The 12,709-nt window shown below is 40.1% G+C and overlaps 1 protein-coding gene across 4 annotated transcripts; it reads left to right on the top strand.

Annotated features, from left to right (window-relative positions):
• Positions 1-5,498: 5,498 nt before the first annotated feature.
• Positions 5,499-12,090, top strand: LOC131223460 (disease resistance protein At4g27190-like). Of its 4 annotated transcripts, none has more exons than XR_009160463.1 (4): positions 5,499-9,605; positions 10,506-10,570; positions 10,722-10,893; positions 11,168-12,090. XR_009160463.1 is itself a non-coding variant. In XM_058218886.1 (3 exons), the coding sequence occupies exons 1-2, from the start codon at positions 6,393-6,395 to the stop codon at positions 10,521-10,523; spliced, it is 3,231 nt and encodes a 1,076-aa protein (XP_058074869.1). In that variant the 5' UTR covers positions 5,499-6,392; the 3' UTR covers positions 10,524-10,570; positions 10,693-12,090. The 4 variants fall into 4 exon arrangements, 1 of the variants encoding a protein (XP_058074869.1); XR_009160461.1 differs by having other exon boundaries at positions 10,693-10,893; XR_009160464.1 differs by having other exon boundaries at positions 10,506-10,611.
• Positions 12,091-12,709: the final 619 nt, after the last annotated feature.

The raw sequence follows: 12,709 nt of genomic DNA, 5'->3' as shown, positions 1-12,709 counted from the left end.
CATCGACACTTAGGGTTTTATTTATGGTGCACATCGTGTCCTTAAATGACTCATACGATGTTGGAAGAGAATTCAGCAACATACATGCTTGTTCCCCATCTTTGATCATTTCCTCTATATCCAGCAATTTGCAAACTCATTTATTAAAGTTGCTGATGTGGGCCTCCAGATCTCCATCCTTTGCTATTTAAACTTATACTACTCCCGCTTCAAATGTAGGCGATTTTTAGAGGATTTTTTCGCATAGATATCCTCTAACTTCGCCCACAAACTAACTGCAGTTTTCTCCCTTAAAACATTATAGAGAACTTCATTCGTGAGACATAAACGGATTGAGGATAAAACCTTCTTATCAAGAGTGTTCCATTCATCATCAGTCATACTAGACTTTCTCGCCTTAAGAGCACTATCCTCGCCTTGCTTAGTTAAGCAACTGATTATCTTAATCTTCAATAACTCAAAATTATTTTTCCCTGTGTACTTCTCAATATCATACCTAGTACTTCCCATTGTTGCTAATCCTGCAGATTCAGATCTGTGACCCAATGATTGCTCTGATACTACTTGTTGGGATTTGTGTTGCAGAATCACACATATCTAGATCTAGGATAGCAATCCAAGAGCACCAAGCAAACATAAGAGAACACAAAGATTTAACATGAAAAACTCTTGCGGGAAAAAACCACGGCACAAAGTGACAAATCTTCACTATGAAAATAGAAATTATAAAGAGAGAGGACTTACCTGATTCGAACAACCTCGAATCTCACTCTTGCTACACCCTTTTGAAACTATAAAAACCCTTTTAGGAACCCTTGGAACCTCTTTAGAAAGCCTTAGCATTCTTCTAGGAAGCCTTAGAATTACTTAAAAAAGCCCTAGGGACTCCTATTTATAGTTTAGGAAACTCTACTTACGCACTTCTCTGAAACCGTCTCAAATTTACGCAGTCCAGGGAGAATCCACGCACCATCTGCGTAACCTTTGACTAGTCGAAGGAGGGCTTCGACCCGTCGAGGGAACCCTTGACTGGTCGAGCCGGTTCCTCAACTGGTCAAGCAATGTGGAAGAACAAAGAACATTGCCGTTGGACTTCGAGTTAAGCGAGCTATGACCAGGTGAAGGGGCCCTCGACTAGTTGAGCTAGCCCGTCGACTGGTCGAGCAGCACGGTGAATACAACATTTAAGACATCCTTTTGCAACAGTTTATCAATCCGGGAAGACATTGCTCGACCTCATCACGCCCTCCCATGCATAGTTGTGATCCGGCAAAATTGGTGAATGGAGTGGATGTCACACAACCATCACGGTGGGCCCCATAGAGCTTGGGGTTGGCTCTCCATGACCTCTTGTTAGTGAGCCTGTCTTGGGTCCAAATGTTTTGGTTCACAGTCTGGCCTTGAAGAAGTATGAGCTGGGCTCCACCAAGTCAACGACATAGGTCAGAGGACTTCATGTACAGGCTGCGACTTTTGCCATTCTACCTTATGCAATTGTGGCGCAGGAAGCACTCCTTCCCCGCTCAACCTATAAGACCCAGCATTGCTTTTTCTGCTCAGATTTTACACCCATCGTACTCTCTCTCTCTCTCTGTTTTTCTTTCCTAACCTTACATGATTTCTATCTTTTAACGCTTATTTTCCATTTTGGAATAGTACAAACTAAAAAAAGTATACTATTTCAATTCTCAAAATTGAATTACGGTAGCTGTTTACCGACTGCCTGTTTACTTTCGCAAATTAACGGAGAGCCAAGTGGCTGGAACTTTAGTGAGATCTACCGTCCACCAGGTACGTTGCTTAATTAGTTAACCATTGAACCAAGAAACTACGATCATCCAATTTTTATTTATTTATATTTATTTTTACAGACGCACACGCACCCCCACACACACTCACGCCATAGTGGGATTTCACCACCGATGGATACTCGAACCCTTGACCGTGTCTTGAAACTCCCGAGAGTCTACCACCCGTAGCAAGAGTACGGATCCAAGATGATCATCCAATCTCACATGGGCCACACTGTAGGAAACAGTTGGGATGATATGTCACCAATAATTTTAGTACCTTGGTGTTTATATGCCATCCAATCCATGCATCTGACATAGACAAGAAAATTAACAAAAAATTACAGTATTCTAATACTTATATATTTTAGGTATAACACATTTGGGTGGCCCACGTAAAATTTGAATCATACTGATTTTTAAGACCAACAGCCAAAAAAAGATGAGTAAGATGATGGACAGCGTAGATTTCATGCAAGTAATTTCTACCACAATAGTGAGAGGACCCCCTGTAGGCACCTAGCCCGTTTGGCCGGGTGGATTGGGAGGGATTGAATGGTAATAGGGTGGATGGCATGGATTTCTAGGTAATGATGGTGTTGTCAGTGGATTGTCTGGAGATCCATGGGATTGCTATATTCCTGGATTGCTATATCCAGTCTGTTTGGCGCGCCCGGCCAAACCCGGGATTAAACCTTCTCATCCCTTCCAATCCCTCAAACCAAACACGTCCAGGCAAATTTGAAAGGATTAGGGTGGATTGGATGGGATTTAAAGGTGATGATGGTGTTGTCAGTGGATTGTCTTAAGATCCATGGGATTGGATCAGATCACCGACTCTGTTTGGCACGGCAGGCCAATCCCGGGATTTGACTTCCAATCCCTTCCAATACCATCCAATCCCCTCTAATCCGACCGGCCAAACGGGCCCTTGACTGGAATCCTCTGCAACAGTATGCCACGTACTGGGCAGCCGGCAAAACGCCCCAACTTTATGGGGCCCACCAATTGAATATGTGAAATCAACTCCATCCATCAGGTTTTATCCTTGAGTATAGGTCCTTGCGATAAAAATCAGCTTCATCCATAATTCAGGTTAGCCGCACCAATAGGAATGGACGGGGATAGCATGCCAACCATACGTTTTTATGTGGAGTCACCATGGTGTTTTTCTTTTATAAAATTCGTTAATCAGGTGTAACCCACCAGAATGAACTGAATATACATACATCAGCCTAGTCCAAAACTCAGCTGGGTCACACCGTGTAAAAGAGGCTTTAGGAGGAATTTTACATTTTTTATATCGGTGTAGCCCATATGAATTTTTTATATGACTGATCTTTTATTTGTTTGGTTAAAATAAAAGTCCCCACATGATGGATGGAGTGGATTTATATATACAACATGGTGGGTACCATGAACTTGTTCTATCCGCATAAATCAGTTGTTTTCTACCTTTTTTTTTTCTTTTGAATTTTAGCGTACTTCCTCACTGCCGCCACCTCTATCTGGAATATCTGTTACATTCATTTGTTTATTTATTTTAAAAGAGTTGCTTTTTTTTTTTTTTCTGGGGGAGGGGGGGAACAGGTGAGATATATATAATCAAAGCTCACCGTGAGAGATTGGTGGACATTTTTTCTACCACAACTAGTCTGGGGGAGGAGCACCAACCAGTAATCTTCAAGCGCGTCTCGTTCTTTAACCGAGGTATAATTATATGTTTCGTTCTTTAACTGAGGTATAATTATATGTTTTCCATTCAGTCATGAATAATGAGAGTAACCAGCTACTCTTTATTTTTTTGTACTTAACCGTACCTATGGACCACCATGATGGATATGTTAGGTTTATATTTTTCATCTGTTGAGCCGGCTCATATTAGGATCCCATTCCAAAAAGCTCATATTAGGATCCCATTCCAAAAAAATATGATAGACAAAGTTAAAACATATTACCTTAATGAGATAACCTGTCCATCAGGTACATTGCCTATTTAACCATTGAACCCAAAAACCATGACCATCCAATCTCACATGGGCTACACCACAGGAAACAGTTAGGATGAAACACCTACCATTAGTTTTGTTTGTATAGGACCCACCATCTCTTTATATGCCATCCAATCCAGTCATAAGAAGGAAAGAATTAATCAACCAAAAATTATGTTATTTTAAAGCTCAGGTGGGCTATAAGACATGAATTCATATGTTTTAGGCATAACTTTTCTGGGTGGCCCACGTAAGGGTTTAATCTTGTTATTATTATTATTATTATTTTATTATTATTATTTTTATTTTTTGTATCAAGGACCATAAAAGGATGAAATATGTGATGGATAGAGTGGATTTCATGCAGGTTAAGTCGTTTCTCCCATGTCGGTGCAGGTATCCATGTAGGTAACTAGCCTGAGGTACCCAAGGCTTTTCCGTATGAAAATCAGTCTAGATGGTTGTAGTTAGTGGGCCAATCTTTGAATATGTAAAATCAACTCCGTCCATTAGGCTTTATCCTTGAGTATGGGCCCTTGGAATAAAAATCAGCCCGATCCGCCAATTGTATATGCAAAATCAACTCTTTCCATTAGGTTTCATCTTGAGTATGGGCCCTTGGAATAAAAATCAGCCCGATCCACAACTCAAGTTGACCATACCAATATGAATCGATAGGGATAGCATCGCAACCATAGGTTTACATGTGGGTTCACCATGGTGTTCTGTCTTTCATCAAATCTGTTAATTAGGTGTAACTCACTAGGATGAACTAAATCTATGGAAATCAGCTTAATCCAAAACTCAGTTAGGTCACACTGTGTGAAAGAGGTTATAGGAACAATTTCACAATTTTCACATAGGTGTGGCCCCATCGGATTGGTAGACTGACTTCAATGAATATCTTTCAAGTCATTCTCCCTTCATTGCTTCCAAACCCAAAACTGAAATCAAGAGTATGAATTTGATCAACAAATATTGGTTATTTAGTTTAGTAGAAGGTAGGGAGATATTTTCCTCCCATTTTGTTGTACTCTAACTACCATTTACTGGGTTGGGGTTGGTAGGGGCAGGCCATTTTTTGTTTTTACTTGCAGTCCCATCCCTGATTAGGAGGAGGGAGAGGAGGCCTGCTACTGGATGGAGTGGATTTATATCTACAACATTGCCACGAGCATAGTTGTTTTACACAGTTGCATAAAACAGATGTTTTTCAGGAGTTTTTTATTTTTTGGTTTTTTGAATTTTAGGGTAGGTCATCACTACCACCACCCTTCTCTGGAACATCTATTACATCCATTTGTTTATATATCTTAGATGGATTGCATTTCTTTTAGGGGTAAGAGTGTGGAAACATATCTCTCATGTCGTTACTCATGCATGTAAAGCGGTGATATATGGTCAAAGCTCATATCTACGGGCTATGGCCCTATTTTGATGAAGACGAGTTCGAGTTGAATATGTTAAATTATCATTAACATATCTAGTTGACCTCATGTTATTAATTCATTTAATTATGTCTTTGAATAAATTTTAAGTTGAGTAACTGAAAGTTATGAGTAGTTAAAGTTTTTGTTAGCGAATGGTTTAATAAAGCCCCAAAGGGTAGGTTATGATACTATGATTAACTTTTGTGAATATTATTAATATGTGAATTAAATGCCCATAATTGATCGTGATAGTGGATATATATGTTATGTGATTGAAATAAATGACTGTGAGATGTTTTGCTTAAGGTTTGAGTTTGGAAACTTATTGTACATTTTAACTAAGCCTCTGGAAAACAATATAAAGCAATGATTTTAGTACACATGGTATACAAGTCGTGTGTCATAACTCGGGTTTGAGGGTGCACACTCTGTATCCGAATTTCGGAGTGTGACATTTGAACTCATTATTTAAAGGATTGTAATTTAATTTTTATAATCGATCAATTTATTTTTGAATTTATTAGAAATTATTTCTATTTTATCCCTCATGGATTCGAGGAAACTCTTTGAGGAATCCAGAGAGCTCCATAGATTCGAAGTAGTTATCCCTAAGGAAGATGGTGATCGACCTCATCACATCCCTCCCTACGTCAGTACTACACCTACACCCAAATTAAGCCATGAACTACATGTGGGTTACATTATTGTTGGACCTAATGAACTTTTTGGGCGTCCTCTTTCATGATTTAGCGATGTTTTCGATCTATCACACAATTAATTGATATACACATGGCATGCAGTTATTCAAATTAAATAGTAAATTATACGTGTAGATGGCATACACAATGCATACACCAAGGTGGGCCTACTTTTCATGGGGAGTTTACCTTGTTAGATAGGTTTCATGGTATACACAATACACACGGCAAGGTGGATGGGGATCACATGCACATTCAGATCTTTGCTTCCAACCAACCTTTGTTAGCAATTAAACAATTTCATGTGGAGTCAACCAAGTGTTGTGGCTGAATCCTGAACTTTTTTTGAATGATCAACTTGATAGTGAGCTAAATCTAATTGCCTTAGAATGAGTTTCATTAATACTTATCTTAAAAAATAATTCAGTTTTTCTTCTCATTATTGTTGTTGTTGTTTATGATGCAATTTTTATTGAATAGGCGATGGATGCGGCGGATTTAGCTATCTTTGAAATCGGAAAGTGTGTGTTGAATCCTCTTAAGAAACACGTGGGCTACCTTATTCATTTTAATGACAATGTTAAGGATCTGAAAGACCGCGTAGAAGATTTAATGACCAAGAGAGAGCATATAAATCGACGAGTAAGCATGGGTTGCTCCAATGGTGAAGAAGAAATTGGAGAAGTTAAGCTATGGCTAACACGAGCTGCTCACATGAAAGAAGAAGCAGAGAGGATAGAGCAAAGAGTGGCAGAAAACACAAGATGTCTGTTTTGTTCGATTCTAAGCTGGCGTTATAGTATAAGCAAGGAAGCAAAACAAGCAATGGAGAATATTGCCAAGCACTGCAATGAAGGGAATTTCATGAGGGTGACAATGCCCCCACTCATTCCTAAAGTCGTAAATCAGCCAGCTCCATCAATCAAAGGTCTACCATCAGTAGAATCATCCTTCGAAAAAGTCATGAATGCTTTAGGTGATGAAAATATCAAAATAATTGGGGTTTGGGGTATGGGTGGCATTGGCAAAACTACCCTAGTGAACAATGTGAATAATAGGTTGGAAGGTTCACAACAATTCAAAAAAGTCATAATGGTGACTGCTTCAAAGGACGTGGACATCAGAAAGATCCAGGGCAACATTGCAGATAGATTGGGCTTGACTCTGAAGAATGAAACCTTGCGAGCAAGTGACCTGAGTAACAGATTAATAAAAGAGAAGCCATTTCTCATCATCTTTGATGATTTGTGGGAGCGACTTGATTTGGCCAATGTAGGTATTCCCTCTATTAACAGCCTTGAGGGTTGTAAGATCTTATTTACAACACGGAGTGAAGATGTGTGCAGAGGAATGGAAAGCGAAGTTAATCTCAAATTAGAGGTGCTCTCAGATGATGAATCATGGAAACTATTCAAAGAGAAAGCAGGTGATGTTGTTGATGACCCTTCCTTGCATTCCAATGCAAGAGAGGTTTTCAAGGAATGTGGCGGTCTTCCACTTGCAATTATAACACTTGGAAGGGCACTAAGAGGTGTGAGAAATTCTAGTCTGTGGGACAATGCACTTTCACAGCTGAAGAAGTCTGTGCCAAGCGATATCAAAGACATGGAGAGGAGTGTGTACCAGTCTATCAAAGTCAGCTATGATCATTTGCGAGTTGAGTTGAAACCGGGGTTCTTGTTCTGCTGTTTGTTTCCTGAAGATTATGATATTCACGTTGACAGGATGATCAAACTATGGAAAGGTGAAGGCTTTTTGGAAGACGTTGGAAGTTTGTATGAAACGATAAATAAAGGGCGCACTTGGGTTGAAGAACTTAAATCTTCTTGTCTGTTATTAGAAGGTAAAGATGAAGGACATGTGAAGATGCATGACATTGTAAGGGATGTTGCCATTTCGATTTCATTAAAAGAAGACGAGGGCTACAAATCTTTGGTGAGAGCTGGAGTTGGATTGAAAGGTTTGATAAACTGGGAGGAATACAAGAGGATTTCTCTCATGCGAAGTGGAATTGATAAATTGCCAGAAGGGATGCATTGTCCTAGATTGCTGACATTGATGATGTCGGAAAACAAGGAGCTGACTGAAATACAGGGCTGGGTTTTGGAAGCAACAAAAGAACTTCGGGTTCTCGATCTAAGCATAACGACTATCAGTAGGTTACCACCGTCACTATCAAACCTGGTGAATCTACGGGTGCTTTGCCTAAGAAAGTGCATATTTAAAGGGAGTTGTTTATCTGCGCTTCAAGGACTGAAGCAACTCGAATCCCTCGATCTGTCACGGAACAAATACTTGCATGAGTTGCCAACTGAAATTGGGGAATTGGTTAATCTAGTGAGCTTGGACTTGACAGAGACTTGGCATCTTTCAATTGTTCCAAGTGGTATTATATCAAGGTTGACCCACTTGGAAGAATTGAAGATGTGGAAGAGCTTTTGCAAGTGGGAGGTTGAAGGAAAAGATGCAAGCAGCAGCAGCAGCAATAACAATGCTACTTTTGGTGAGGTGGCATCTCTGAAAGAATTGTCTCATTTAGAGCTCTGGATTGAGGATGTGGAATGTTTCCAACAAGACTACCCTCAGATTATACATTGGGCAAAATTGAAGAAGTTTGTTTTCTTCATATACCAATCAAGGCATGAAAGAAATTTTTTCGATTATGATTTAGAATACTTACCTGGATTCTTCTCTACTTCCTGGAGAGTGATGGTGCTAGCTGGTTGTAGTGCCATTCCAAGATGGGTTAGAATGCTTTTACCACAGATTACATATTTAAAGTTACATGATTGCAGGGGTCCAAGGGTACTTGATGGTGGTGGGGGATTCCCATGTTTGGAAAGACTTGAAATTGGGAAATGTGTCGATATGAAATATGTTGTCAGTGCAACGGAGTCTCCTGAAAATGCATTTCCTAATTTACAAAGATTAGTGTTAAAAGATTTGCCAAATCTAGAGAAGGTTGTCTCTAAGGATGAAGATGGATTACTTCCAAACACATTCCTCAGCAATCTTAGGGACCTGGAAGTGCGTAGATGTCCTAAACTAAAGCATCTACTCTCATCTTGTCTATTGACAAGAATGGAGAATCTAACCACAATCGAGGTGGGCGATTGTGAAGGAATGGAACATGTGTTTGCTGGACCGCCCATGACGGTGCAGCATGATGTTCTCACCAAACTCGAAACCTTGAGTCTTGAAGAACTACTAAGCTTGAAGAGTATTTGGGAAATGGGGTTAGTTGTAAAGCTCCAAAACCTCACTAATCTGACACTTTGGGGTTGCCATGGCTTGAAGAAGACCATTATGTCATCGGTACAGATGAAGGGTGGGCTTCCTAATCTTGTCACACTCACCATAGATAGTTGCAAAGGAGTAGAGGAGATCATTTCAGATGTGGTGGATAATGAGGGTCTCCTACCTAAACTAAGAGATCTGTGCTTAGTCTGCCTGCCGGACTTGGTGGGAATCTGTGGAGTAAATGAAGATGATCCCCAAGTGAAACTGGATTGGCATTCTTTGGAATCAATAACAGTACAAAGATGTCCCAAGCTTAAGAGACTGCTGCCTCTGCAAGGCGGGGCTGATAGTGCACCGTCCTTGCGAGAGATTACGGGAGAAAGTGAATGGTGGGAGAAGTTGGATTGGAAAGTAGAGGACACCATTATGTCCCATTTCCAGCCCTTGTTTAATGAGGTATTGTATAATGTATTTTCTCTTGAGGATTGCCAACTGCGAAAACGTGTGGAGCTGTAATATGCATGCGTGGGAACATGTGTAAGTATAAAGCGTGTGTCTAAGATTCATTCGGGTGCCTGTAAATGGGGCAAGATGTAAATGACTTACAGGGAAATCATTTAGACTGTGCATTTGGATGACCTTGTTGGCTTGTAAATCAGCATTTACCCGTCTAGGCAAAAAGGTGGGATTTCATTTACAGGTTCTCCATTTACAGCCTAATGGCTATATTTTCAAAGATTGGCTCTCCATTTACATGCTATCCAAACACAGACAATCATTTACCTGTGAATCATTCACAACTTAGTCAAACAGGACAGGCTATAAATGGTTTACTCCTGTTAATCTTTTATCACTAAAACTATTTATGGGCATCCAAATGACCTCTAAGATCTGAGCTTTCTGTAAGGTTAGATCTCACACACTCTGTATTGGGACACATCCACCTGCTCGTGGATGCATACGGTTCCCACGTGTGGTATTGCAATCTTGATGCTTCCCAAGCTCACACTCATATCTGAACTTCCCTCAATGTGCGCCTCACTGTTTTAGCATTATTAGTTTTGCATTGTGGTCCACCTGAAGGGTGAAATGGCCTAATCATTTAACCACAAGATCTAAGCAGTGCGGTCCAGCCGATGGAGAGCTCGATATGTCCTAAACACATACCATATTGCTAATGTGGCTGCATGTTTATGGCAGTAGGTCTACATACCTACAGGCTTAGCAAACCTTGTCTTTTCAATTTATGTTAATATTATTAATACTACAACTACTACTATTTGGGTTGGAATTTGATGCATATAAGATATCAGATATCAGCTAATGTTTATGTACTGATCCTGGTACCAATTTCAGTGGGATTTGTATCGTTGATGAGCAAAAGTTCGGTATCTTTGAAGGCTATGACAGATGATGCACCGGTGCTGAGAAATTGTATACTTGTAACATACATGCGATACAAGTTAAGCTGTCTAAATTATGTGCCTAATTAACTTTGGATGTATCATTAATCAAATATTACACTTGTTTGATTATCTAACAGACAATCTGTTCCAACAAGTGGAAGTGCAGTTGGCGGGAACCCAAGGGGATAGTTTTGAATCCATATACACAGACGAGCGGTCATGCAGCAGGAGTGCATCCAAACAGTTCAAACGCCAAGCAGAAGAGGCAGTTGGAGATGGAAACAGTCAAAGAAGAGAAGATACAATTTCATGTGGGTGCCAATAAGAGAATCCAAGATGTAAGTAACTAATTCAACGGCGCTGCACTGTTTATTATTTTTTCATTGTGGCCTACCTAAGAGTGAAAATTGTCTGATCTTTCAACCACAAGATAGTCTCATCCAGATGTTGGGAAGCTTGAATTTCATACACAAGCACAAACCATACTTGCATATGTGGCTGCATGTTTATGGACAGGGCTCGACATTTATGCATGATTAGCAAACCTTGTCTTTTCAATTTATGTTATTATTATTATTGTAATGATTTTTGGGTGAAATTGGATGGTATTAGTGGGGAGCCGAATTGGGTTTTTAGTAGCAGAGCTGATCTGCCACAGGAGATCTGGGGTCTGGTGGCACGATGAGGATGCTTGGAATGAGGCCATCCTGATGAGAAGAGTAGCTGAATTCCAATTTTGAGATATAGGCGGTTTGCCTAGACAGGATGCTGCTGCAAGGAATGTAAACTCCAAGCATTGCTGCTTCTCCAAGTCAATCAAGATCGGTTTGCAGTTTTCTACATCCTAGCCTACTTGAAGGATCGTTCTGCTGCATTGTTGCAATCAGTAGTGGCTACTTTCAGATCCTGTCATTCAACATGCTGGCTCGGCAGGTCGGATAATTGGGGCTGTGCTTCATCACCATATGCTATAGCAGGTGTTTGTATGGGGATCTCTTGCTGTGGTTTGCATTGAAGTTTCAGATTATTCAAGGGCAATAGATCCTGGCTGTGCTATCTATATTTCAGCTATTCTCCATGGATGGCCTGTCAAAAGGTCGAAAGGATGAATGTGGAGGATACAGCAGAGGCAGAATTCATAGTGGAGCAATGATGTTTTCACTGGCCTGTGGAGTGATGGTGTTTTTAATATCATGCTTCGATTGTGTATTGGTGCAGCTGGGGCTTCTGAGGAGCATTCATCTGTTAGATGGTTGGATTTAATGCTGTATTGGTTGCGTCGGCCCTGATATTCTCAAGATCTGTTGTCCTGTTCTGCTCCAGTGGATGCTGGGCTATGCTTGTCAGCCCAGACTAATTTCTGAATCTCGTGAAACAGAATTCTCAGGGCTCTAGCTCTGTCAAAGCCTCAAGGAAGAGCCGTGTTTTCTATAATTCATTCCAATCAGTCCTTCGGGCAAGGCTCTGTTATTCGTTTCTTCGTATGTAAATGGAGGCCTTTTTGAACAGCTCCAGGATGTTCAGCTTCCCCCTTTTTTTTTTTTTTTTTTTTGGCATCTATCTGAATCTATGTATAAATTTATTATATCAACAAAGTTACAAATGGTGTGCTCCTGTTTTTCTTTAAAAAAGAAAAATAGAAATCCACGAATGTTCATATACTCGCCGGGTTCACATAATCAGTACTGCCTCCTTTCATTCCTGAGAAAAACTTTGATACACTGGCAGGGTATGGTGGATAATGCACAGGTGCTGAGAATTGTACACATGATATAGCCACACACATAATTCATATTGAACTGCCTAAGTTATGGTCCTAATATAGCATTGGTGGACATTTATTCAATCATTGAAATGAAAAATATCCAATGGTCCTATTTCAGCAATCCACAAATCAGTGGATTGGATTGTTGGACCAATTTGATTTTCCCAACTCTGACTTAGTTGCAGTGGGTGCTACAATTTAAGTAATTTAGTTTTGAGTTAAAGTATATTACATGTACAATATCTGAATGCTTACGTATCAAGCATCATAAACGGCCAGAGTATCAAACAACTCCCCTTTGCTTATACTTCTTGGTATGCCAAATCATGTTAACCACTCCTACGTATACGATCAGTGTGCATATTGAATTTCAATCCAATCTAAAAGTT

This window comes from Magnolia sinica, chromosome 13 (assembly GCF_029962835.1).
Source record: "Magnolia sinica isolate HGM2019 chromosome 13, MsV1, whole genome shotgun sequence".
NCBI classification, from domain to species: Eukaryota; Viridiplantae; Streptophyta; class Magnoliopsida; order Magnoliales; family Magnoliaceae; genus Magnolia; species Magnolia sinica.
The sequence above is the reverse complement of the archived record's forward strand: the minus strand, read 5'-3'. Positions and strand labels throughout refer to the sequence as shown.